At 46.5% G+C, this 11,815-nt stretch overlaps 1 protein-coding gene across 1 annotated transcript; it reads right to left on the reverse strand.

Annotated features, from left to right (window-relative positions):
- Nucleotides 1–2,428: 2,428 nt before the first annotated feature.
- On the reverse strand, nucleotides 2,429–11,029 carry LOC104505473 (microfibrillar-associated protein 5-like). The gene is made up of 8 exons (XM_010151720.1): nucleotides 10,969–11,029; nucleotides 8,235–8,282; nucleotides 7,146–7,181; nucleotides 5,469–5,504; nucleotides 4,632–4,667; nucleotides 3,828–3,915; nucleotides 3,324–3,397; nucleotides 2,429–2,750 (listed from the first exon to the last, which is right to left on the reverse strand). Exons 1-8 carry the CDS (start codon nucleotides 11,027–11,029, stop codon nucleotides 2,629–2,631), a joined length of 501 nt encoding a protein of 166 aa, XP_010150022.1. The 3' UTR covers nucleotides 2,429–2,628.
- Between the last annotated feature and the right edge of the window lie 786 nt (nucleotides 11,030–11,815).

Here is an 11,815-nt window from a genome sequence, read left to right on the forward strand (position 1 = left end):
ACAGATCTCACAGGGTGGCAGGAGTTATCCCTGTGCTCAGCAGCTAACAACTGTCAGGAAAATCTAGTACAACTATCCATGGAAAAAATTCATGAAGATAATTTTCTGTATCTCTAGAAAATACAATGGACTCCCAGGAAGACCTGTGATTCGTGAGTGAAGTGAAGGTGGCAGTTGAGGACTGTGCTAGCAGAGAGTAAAGAGGTCCAAATGACAGATTTGGGCCAGAGTCAAGTCTGCCCAACAATCTGGAGGAAATACAGCCAGAGACAAATAAATCCAAACACGAGAGTTGCCAAGAATAATAACAGGAAATAAATTTTCTTTTAATATATGCATTATACAGACTCAAGCAATAAAACAGTGTTCTCATGGCGAGGAGCACCTCTTCCCATCCCTGCTGAAAGCAAGAAACAGAAAGGTTTCTAACAATTCCCCAAACTGTATTAATGTTAAATTCCTATATACTGTACAGTAGCTATGTTATACAGTTATATATCTATATCAGGTTACATTCAACTCTAAATACAGAGTGGACACTTGGCCCAGTCCAATTTCCAATAGTTTCCTCTAACTTCTCATCTCCATCCTACCTTCCTCCACACAGGAAAACTCCACAGGCATCCCACCACAGAAGTCAGTGGCTGCCAGTGGCTTGAATGTCTTTGAGATCTAGCTCAGTGCCCTCCATTCTCAGAAATGTGCGTACTCTCAGTACAGAGTAATTCCTCCACCATCTCTAATCTCATGAGCCTGGAGTACTCAAGGAGTCCTCTGTGTGTGGGTGCCATGCTGCTATGTATGGGATGAAATTCCAGCCACCACCTAGCTTGGAATCCTCCCTCCTGTATATTGGACTAATGCATCAAGATTCAGCCCATCTATGGCCAATTTTGACCTTATATGGAACAACTTCGTGCCTGCACAGGTGTGTCTACCCCTACACAGAGGACGCAACCAGCTTCTTGCTGCATGGTGCAGACATCCGAGTCCTGGGAGACGCTCTAACATTAATTGTTTTGCTCTTTTCCTTGGGGAGCTGTCTGCCCCTGTGCAGCAGAGCGGTGCTCCTGCAAGGCTGAATGGTACTCAGTTCAGCAGCAGTGTATATTATGTGAAGGGTGTGAATGCCTACTCTAGCAAACTGCCTTTCTGTTAGCTTGGAACAATGATCAGAGATCCTAGAGACAGGGTCTTGCTGATCTGCTGCCGCAGTGAGCTCTGCTGCTCAGCTCAGGTGACCCACAGAATCATGCCACTAAGAAGTGATTAATATACCTCAAACGGCTCTTCCCCGTTTACCCTACCCAGTCTCATAGTGAAAACTGCCCATATATCTGGAAACCAAAGTTCTAGAGCAGACCACAGACTTCCAGTGCTACCAGAGTGAACTCTTTTCCCCAGGCTGGCCTACCTCTATGCTTATACGTGCAGATACATTTGCCTCCCCACCAGCAACTGGCTCTGTGCAGGTCAGCACAGCCAGAGCATCTGCAGGAAAACCCAAGGATCCCAGATAATGTTTCTTCTCCCATATCCCATTCCAATTTGTGACTCCTTTCTGCTTTGTGCAGGAGCTCCCAAGTCAGGAAGCAGGAACTCAAGTGGAGATACTGAAAGCAGGCTCAGCAACTGGAGACTGTGGAGGTAGCCAGACCAAGACAAGTTACCAGGACAAGCTAATTCATTGCAAGTTCCCAGTACTGTGAGGACACACAGGTTTTTTGTGGGGTCTATTGGGCTTTGGAGCAGAAGCAGCAATACTTACTGCTCTCTGGAACTTCTCTGGGATGATCATCAAGAGATTTCTTCAGTGGGAAGAGAAGGACAGAACAGGGGAGAGGAGAGACGGGAGAGGAAGAGGCAGCACTCTACTCCATCATAATCTTCTTGAAAAAAAATATAATGCCATACTAAATCCAGAATTCTTCCTTTTGGTAGCAGTTGTGTGTGAAGGAGGCAACGGGCTTGAGACAAGGAACTTCCCAGAGGTAGTTATAAATGATCTGCTGCCATACAGGGACAATGAGGTTTGCCTTGGGTTGAGAACAGCTCATCTCCCAGTTCTGTCACTTTTCTGAGGCCATCAGACACAGGAGGTGGCTGTGCTATCACACAGCAAACTTAGTGACTCAGGAGAACCAGGGGTGCTCATGTTGATGAACCATATCCAAACTCACACTGATCCATGCAAGAAACCTAGGCCAGGAGTCCTAGGGCATGAAGATTTGCACTTCTCCAGGAGATGCAGCTTAGGGCAGCTTGGAGAGGACTCCACCCTGTGCCCATGCATATGTCTCTGCAGGGGCAAAGCAGGGAAGATGCAGCACATTTATAAGAACCTCTGGGAAATGAGCAGTCCATGGCTTGACAAACAGAGTTTGGAGAAACAAGAGGAGCATCCCACATCCTCAGCAACAGATTCAGAAGATGACAACAGCCACCATGACAGACTAGCAGAGAGGTGACTCTGTGTACTGCAGCACCTGAAGAAGAGTATGTGGGGGAAGGCAGAGAAGCGAGGAGATGATGGGGAAATCACAAGCGAGAAGGATTTATCTTGGGTTGTAGGTAGTGAATGATGATTTCTCATCTCTCCCTTCCTTTTTCTCTCCTACTGTTGGTAGCTCACAGAGCACCAGGCCTGCTGCGCTGCTGCTCCAGGAGTTGTCTGCAAGGGAGATGTGGGGGTTGCCCAGATCGGCGGAGACGTCGAGAAGGAAGGCCAGCCAGCTGGCGACAGATTTCATCTAAAGACACAGCAGACACACACATGTTGACAGATAATCAAGCTTCTGTCAAATTCTTCACCACCAGAATAGTTACAGGTACATCCTTCACTGCGTCTACAGGAACTGTTGGAACCGCTAAATCCTCACATACATGAGGCAAGTGAACATGTCCTTAGGCCTTTATTAATTTCCTTCTGGCGTTATTCATGTACAGTACATATTAAAATCACTCATATTTTGCTGCAACAAAGACTGCGTAAGAAATCTCGACTGGCTCATGGTTTTATTCATGAATACTGAGTTAACCTTTACCCACAAAGGAATGCAACTTTGAGTAAGGGCGTCTCTGGGGCTAGTAGAGTATGGGCAAGTGAGAGGAAGGCAGAGCTCTCATACTTCTTGGTAGTACAGTATCTACTTCCCAGTGTTTTTCATGGCACACGTACTGGATGCCAGGCTGCATTGTATCAGCGCTCCCCAAAACCAAGTCCAGGGAAACTATTACATATGGATTGGGGTAGGGTAGTTAGCTTGAAGACTCTATTGGATGGCTGCAACTATTCTTCTAGGCTAACTTGTGCTCTCACTCACCTTGCATGACCTCATTCTCCTTGCAGACAATGCGAGAGCACACCTCCTTGTTTATTATGTACATGCGACGCACACTGAGGGACCACCACGAACACACCAAGGACAGCAGCAAAAGGCACAGGGACCCAAAGAAACAAAAAAGGGATACAGGCAATAAACGTATATTCACTAATAATGAGGCAAATCCTAAATTTTTATGATTAGTTAGTTTACAATAAGGCTGGTGTCACAGGAAAGTAATCTTTGACAAGACTTCATGAAATGGCCAAAACCCTTAAATACTAATTACAATATAGGGAATATTACAGCTCTTTAGTGGTGCAGAGATAATATTTATTGTGCTGTTTTAATTATTCACCCTAAATGGCAATCTGAGGATGGAATTCATCTCACCAACTGGTTCCCTGAGGGAACCTCTAGTCTTCAAAGGAAACAATTGCTGAACTGGCCATGCCATTTCTGGAGAGTTTTTAAGGCTTTTCTTAGGGACTGCTGGTTTCTTACCTTGTAACACAGAGGTAGCTGATACACTGCTTTACGGGTTTGTGAACAGAGTACAGGCGTGTGCAGGGGAACTTTTCTTCACGACAATCTGGGAACACACACAGAGAGGTGCAATCCAGCATCACTGGCAGGTGCATTCATTCTGGCACACATAAAACTTAATCACTAGGTACTGTCCTCCAGGCTTCTAAGGAGGGCCCCTAGCCTCTATTTTCCACTCTCTTGTGAGAGACAGGGATATGTTTAGAGAAGAGGAAAATAAGGCAGACATTTCTGATCGCCTTGCCTCGTAATACAAAGGGGAAGTTGAGTGAAGTGCAAAACAAACCCACTAGGAATCCTCAATACGGAAGGCATATACTGTAGAGGAGACAGACACAAATAAACCAAATGCAAATTGTAGTTTCATGTTTCAGACACGTTTCTAATAAATCTTCAATCTCACACTTCAGGACACAAATCTGATTCCTTTCTTTTCTGGACAATCAACCCCATCGCGAACTATGATGGATTTTCTTCCATTTCTTTCTGAAATGCCAAGTCTTGGCCACTGAAAATGACAGAATATTGACCCAGAGTGTCTGGTCTGGTGATCTGCCAGTTCCTCCTCTCCTGGGCATGCCACCCAGCAGAAGACTTCAGCTTCCACTACTGTCATTCTCCAGTACTTCTAACTCAAGGAACAGGGTGAAACGAATTTTCCAAGAGACAAAGCTGAGTGCTTGGCCAGCACCTGCCTGGAGAGATAACAGGGTGGATGAAAGTGGGTCTGGGAGGGGGTGTAGGTAGCAAACTTAAATGTACCTGATGAAGCGGTCGTAGTTTCACTGTCAGACTGAACTGGAAGACAGAGGGTAGCAATGTTAGTGTGATCTATCATGATTCCTTCCTAGACAAAACAAGTAACTGGAAAGCTCTTTCAAGAGCTGCCCATTGTAACTTCTGATGTGGAAAAAAATTTCACTGTTACTGACATGAAACCTTAAGAGAAGGTACAAATCCGACAGGTATATAGTGCCAGCTATCCAGCCAACAATGCTAAAAGTCTGTCCAAGCTTTACCATAAATCATTACCCCCTACTGTTCAATATTACACTGTATGGGCATCTCGACTTACAGTTCAAAAGGTCAGGTAAATGTTTTAGTTGCTGCAATTGCCATCCATCTAGACAAGAAGCAGAGGAGCCTGTGACTGCCTCTTCCTAAGGAACAGTGACTCCTTTAAGAAACAGCACCCCCAGACTGCTTGTTCTTTAACGTCCATGACAAGGAACCAAAAGAAGGTCGGTTTGTGGTTCCCTCTAAACAAGGGATAAAGCAACTCACCCATACCACAGTAAACCAGTACATTTCATATTATTTACCCAGTGACAAACTGGAAAGGAACTCAGAGGACAGACTGCCAGATGCAAGTTTTCACCAACAATTACAGAGGACTTAAACGTCTCCTGTTCACGTGCCATAGTGTCAACCAGAAGCTCAGACAAAACACATAAGTGTAGAGAGAGAAGGAGACTTTTGGGCATCGGGGCTGCAGTTATGAGCAGTCAGGGGTGGCAGGACTCGGGGTGTGCATGAGACTGGGCAAGGAGAGGGAAGAGGAGTCCACAACATTTGGCTGTGAACATAGAATAAACTCACCAGGACTAAGAAGGACAGGTGATGTGACAGCTGCCTCTGGAAAAAGAGAAGATGTTGTGAAAGATCTTAACTTGAGCTTTCAATCTTCCTCCCCCTCCCAAAGTTCTGCTGATGGGTCACCACTCCTGACCAGTAGCCATCCCACATCTGGTTCATAGACCATGTTGATGGTGATGTTATCTGACTTGTCTGATTGACTGCAGGCTTTCCCTGCGAATATGCTGGATGTTAGAGCTCATGGGATGCTGTAGAGAAAGATGGGTCTCATGGCATATCCTTTGTGAAGAGTTTCTTCTTGATCCCTCAACAACAAGCATTTTGAAGCCAACAATTGCTGTAAAGGCTTCACATTTAGTCTTTTCAGATATAGATGTTGGTTAGCAGCTCCCAGTTTGGCCTGAACACCAAGTCTTGCCTACCCTTCTACAGTCTGTCAGGTCTCACACACTGAACACGAGACTGACATGAGTTGCTTTCGCCTCCCATCGCCACCGGGAAGATCAGGTACTTTGTGTATACGACATTGTGCTTCCACTTTTCTCCTCCAGTGTTGTCCCCTGGCAGCTGGTCTGCTTCACCCACAATATTCGAGCCAGATGGTAAGCAGAGTCACAGGGCAGAGAAGAGACCAGGGAACTGCTGTCCTGGAGAATGGGACCCCACTCTCAGATGAGCTCTCCTACGCACACAGCACACCTCCCAGCAACTGCCAAGTGCTGCTGCCTCTCCTCTGTCTTTTGAACCATGTCATCAGAAAGATGTGTTCTCCCTTTCTCTGCCTGGTCCCCCCACACCTCAGAGGGATGTGCTTGAATGACTGCCCCAGCAGAGAGAGAAGCCATCACCAAGGCCAGTGGTGCCAGATTCGAAACAGGACACATGGAAAAAGTGTGGAAGCTCACTCTTCAGCCTCTGGCCCTCTCCTCCATTCAAGTCTGGCAGGCTTAGCCTATCTTGTAAATGCATACCCTCCCACCAGCGCTGTGTCCTTCCCCTGGGGCTATCTCCACAGCAAGACTTGGCTCTCTAAGGAGGCACATTGCATGCTCCAAGTGCTCTTATTCAAGCACCCTCCATCTACCTTATCTTTCACATACATTTTGCTGCCCCCCAGTGACACAGCCGCAGGCACAGCAGGGAAGACAGTACTATGAGAACAGTTATTTCCACCTCCCCATCCCACCACTGCTCAGTTTGCTTTATTACTGTCTTGCCTTTTTTTGCCCCCTTCTTTCTCCTGATCACTCAAGCACAGCTGCTAACTGTCAGCAGACACAAACCGTGTCCCAGTGCCACCCAGTTAACAGGTGAATATGACCAATTTCTCTCTCTTGTCATTTAGTCTCTTCCTTCTTGCAACCTTCTCTGGAAGTCCAGGCTGTGTGAGCTTTGGATTTCATGGCTTCCTGCAGTGCAAACAGCTTCAGAGACTCTAGTCAACCAGGTGAGATTGGCATTTCCTTGGAGAACACGCCATTAAGCCCCCCAAATTCATCCCCCGGCACGGAGCACAAAAAGGACTCTCAGACAGCCATAAATGCTGGAAGAGCACAAGCGCTGCTAGATGTCAAAACCAGGGAATAGGAGTTTCTGAACATAATGGGTAATACTTGGGGGTATGTAGGCAGGAAGAAAAGTGGAAAATAAGCCTGAAGTTGACAAAAGATAGGAGCTTACCAGAGGTGCTGATAAGGGAGTTGGTGCTAACTTCACCTGGAAAAGAGAGAATATCCTTGAGAGAGCTTCTCTCTGCGTTGTGGTCCCTTACATAGCTAGCCATAGTTAGCTTGAATTACCCTGGCCTCCATGGGAGACTCATGAGACAGTAGGATCCAATCCAGTAAATACATAAATAACCACAGTACCCACATCCCACACATATCCATCCCCCTTTTCAGTGACTGGCCTAGGACTAGATTTCTTAGTGTACACGTTGCATCAACCCTTTCTGAACTCTGACTTCATATTCTGACTTGTCAGATATGGCAACTGTGGGCATCTTGATGGGAAGGAAAGACGACTGAAACGGTGTTGAGGGCTTGCACAGCAGTAGGACAGACAGCTGAGGTACCCGCTGCAGGGAAGGAGGGAGGCGACTCCAGAACCTAGCCTTGACTACAGAAATTCAACAGCAGAGTTTCTTTGAAAGGCAGCTGACGGCAAAGCTGAGGTATTGCACGCGACAGGATCATGGCTGGGAGATGTCTGATGGCTTAGCCAGGGGCTTCAGTGTGAAGCAAAGGCAGGCCCCTGTGGTTCTCTGGGTGCTGAAGCACAACGCAAATATACGTTCATTTTATCCTATCATGTCACGGAAATGGAAAAAGGTCCAGAGTGATAAAGCAATTCACCCCCACTACCACAGTCAGTATGAAGACCAGTCGATATCCTTTCGCAGTGGCCTCACTGCTAAAGGACCATGCCGCTTGTGCACCCTTTTTCTTGGCATTTTCTGGAGTAGCTGTAGAGTTCCCTGAGCATCTCAAGTCTGAAGCTCTCATGGATCTCCCACAACCCCTGACTGTGAACATAACTTCATGTGCTTCAGCTAAGTGTTCAGGACCCCAACACTACTGAATTATTTGTAAAGAATACACAACACTTAGCAGGTTGCCTTGGAGGGCTTGTTTAATCTTCACTGAAAGGCAAGCTAGAAATGTTAGCAAGGAAACTAAGAACAGCATCTGCAATTAAAGAGGCTGTAAGCAGCAGGACAACTGGGTCGCATATGCAGTCTTTAGTACGTAACATGCCTGTAATACTTACCATTTGCACTTTCCAGTTCTTGCCCACTGACCACCCAGGGAAACCAGTCTGCAGGAGAAAAAGAGAAGGGAGTGAAGAAAGGACAGAGAGGGATTTCTATAGTCTCCAGGCTTTGTGATTTTTTTCTGGAGATGTTTATTTGTCCAGGAGACACCATGGTCCTCCGCTGAAATGAGAAACCCTCTCCTCTCTGCCTCAGCCTCCACTGCTGGATCAGTTTGTTCTTTAAAAACTTGTGAATGCAACGGGTCCTGATCCTATCCCTGCTGCTTTCACCAGGGTCAAAGGCTAGGCAGAGGGACAAGAGAGTAAATACCTCCAGATCTGCTACTGGACTTAACCCCATTTGATGCTCTGGAGTTTGGTCAAAATCTCTATCTCCATTTTATAAGAGGAAACAGTCATGGAAATCATTTGCTTGGGTTCATAGACGGAGTCCTTGGCACAGTAAGAAACAGATTACAGGTCTTGTAGCTCCTTTGGCAAACGATTATCTGGTCCATCACCCTGCCTGGGTATGGAGTACAGAGAAGAGCATCTTTACCCTCTCAGCCCTTGGGCACACTGGAGGAGAATGATGAAGGTTTGGCTGTGCATGCTGTGTGAAAGAGGAGAAATTGAACTAGACTGTTCATTTGTCCAAATATAAGGAGTGAGAGAGGTCCTTCCTACAGCAGCTAGGAATAGGAAAATTATTTCCTGCTAGCTACAGAGGAGGGAAACATCGGCAAAACTGGGGTAGGATGAAGGAAGGAGTTGGCAGGAAAAATCCAGTGATCTGGGGCACTGCAAGGATGTATGCAGGACCAGCCCAAAAAACAGTACACTCTGCTACATCTTACGAACTCATCCTTCAGCGCTCTGTTCTTAATGGGAGCACTGCATGCGTAAAAACAATCAGATCTAGAGCTTTAGTCTTAGTTTTTCCTCATTCCAAGAGCAGTTACTTGCAGGCTGCAGAGGGACTCTTGGGATCCCTACATAATCCTGCTCTGCAGCATTACAGGAATTGGTGGACCCGGCTATTCCCTTCCCCACCCAGCTGCCAACAAGGGCTCAGTTGCTGGCAACTGACCCAGCCAGATCCAGACGTGCATAATAACTTAAGTGCACAACATAGTGCAGCCCAAAACTTTCCCTGTCTTGGCTGATCTCTTAATGGTAACAAGTAAAGGAGAAAAATTACATTGAACACTTTCGCATTTGTTTCTGATACAAATGGAAGGACATAAATTCTGAAACCACTGCAGAAGCCCATGGTGCCAGATTTGAAACAGGAGTCACACAGAAAAAGGTGGGAGGCTCCCCTGGCTTTTTTTCTGACATTGAAAAGTCAGCTCTTACTAGCTTTCTGCCCCTGCCATCTCTCCCTAGGAGACAACTAAAAGACAGGTCCAATTCTAAAAAAACAGGACACAAGTGAAGTGAAACCTCTGTGTATGAGGAGAGGAGACAAAGGAGGTAACCTTCTTATGATCTTTTCAATCACTACAGTTTGCATTTGCTATGGTACCTAATTCATACGCTTCGTATATGATCAGACTTTATTGTCCTAGTTGCAGTAAACTCTTCCTTGAGGTCTGAGAAAACCGCAACCCCAATTCACTGAATCTGTAGCTCACTCAAAACTGTAAGAGAACATGAGAGACCAACTGGTGATTCCTGTTATTTTTCCAAGTTAAAACAAATAAAACTCAGAAATGCTACAACAAAATACACAACAGAAATAAATATTCCTTTCAGTCCTCCTTCATGCATCATAAAAACACAGCCTATTTTTTCTGCCTCTAATTTTGCAGGCCACCTACAACCTCATCTCTTGGATGCCTCTCCTCCCTGCTTTACAGTCACAAACATGACATCCTCTACAGTGCATGTTTACAGGAAAAAGTGCTACTTGGAGCAGAATCAGACTTCAGCATGAGGGCAGGACTGAGGAGAGTAGATTGGAGTAACCTGATTTGAATGTGATAGGTGCAGTCATCTGTCTCCTACATAGTCTTTGCTGAGCACAGCTTTCTCCATTCACTGGAATTAACTTATTTTGCTCTTTCAGGCTGTAATGTCTGGTGCTACCCACTTGCTTCGGATTTGTTTTTTAACAAATTTGACCCCACCTAATTTTTTTGCCAAAGCAGCTCGAAGCAAGCAAAGACACAGAGCAACAAAGCAGAAGAACAACAAACAGCAAAGAGTGGTTTGAACTAGGGAGGTTAGGTTTCTCAAAACAGCTGCACAAAGGACTACAAAACCTGGCAGACGAGGAACCTGGAATGGGGCCATTCTAGCAGGATCTGCCAGTGACTGAAGGTTTCACAACTATGACAAAGTAAGTTTTGTGGAGCACTGGGAAATGCTCTGCAAATCATGCAAACACAGGTGGTCAGCCATGTGAAGTACAGCCCAGTTTACAGTAAGAACAGCTAACCTTCTTCCTCAACTCGACCTGGCTGTTTCGCTTACCCAAGCATCTCTGCAGGGCAGGGTGCGGATGTCTGTCTCTTGCAACTCCCAGTACTTACTAAAGACTGGACACATATGGGAACCAGCCCCCAATTCCTAAATTTTTCCTCACAACCTATATCCACCTTGCCTTTCTTGTTCAGCCCTTCCCCCTTCACTGTCCATCTGCATGCCTCCGTCTTTCTCCTGGATCATTGCACATTAGCCTGCGTAGGAAACTGCACAGGGCCAAAGTGGAGAAGAAATCCTCCCCCCTGGCATAAGGACTCACCAGCTGGGGATAAGGAGAATGCTAAGAGACACAACAGTATACAAGTTCCAGAGGTCTTCATACCTGTGGAGTGGAGGAGAGAGAAGTCAGAGGAAAGGTAAGGCAGGAACAGGAATACCCTGGCCTAGAGCACAGGAACTCTTTGCTTGCTGCCTCCATTTCCCTCTGAAGACCACTTGGTCTATCCCAACCTCCCTCGTACCTGTCTCCTTTCTAATTTGGTCAGTTTTCTGGATGTTTCTGAAACATTACGGACTGAGCATATAACTCCATCTGCTTTCTCTTTCCACCTCCTTTCCCCCTTTACACCTCCTTTCTCCTGTCTCCATCTCTTTTCTCATCCAGCCCCACTCCACATGCACGGCCAACATGCAAAGCTCACCCTGGTTATCTCCCTCCACTCTCTTCTACTTTATAATTACCCTGAGGAGCACTGGGAGAATAGACAGGGTCCCCATCACTTACTGCAGCCCTCCGTCTCCGCTCCCTTCGGACGAGCCGTCTTTCCCCTTCAGTGGTCCCCCCCCACTTTGGCTATTGGGTAAATCAGACGCAGCCACACCCAGAACACGTTCTACTTTTGGTTGTCTTCAAAATGCGATTTTGGGGAAAAAAGGAAAAAAAAAAAAGAAAGAAGCAAAGAGGCCAGCGAGATGGTAGGAGGTGGTGTCATCATGCAACTGGAATGAGGGGGGGAGCGAGAGGCAGGAGCCCACACCCTCATTCCAGAGTTTATTATCCTCCGAAGGGAGCCCGCTCCTCCCATTCCCCCAGGACGACCCAGCACGGGGACGGATTCTTGCGCCTGCGTTAGAGGCTGCTGTCCCGTTCCGTTCCGCCTTCCCAC

Source organism: Eurypyga helias, unplaced genomic scaffold (assembly GCF_000690775.1).
Source record: "Eurypyga helias isolate BGI_N326 unplaced genomic scaffold, ASM69077v1 scaffold4165, whole genome shotgun sequence".
Lineage (NCBI taxonomy): Eukaryota > Metazoa > Chordata > Aves > Eurypygiformes > Eurypygidae > Eurypyga > Eurypyga helias.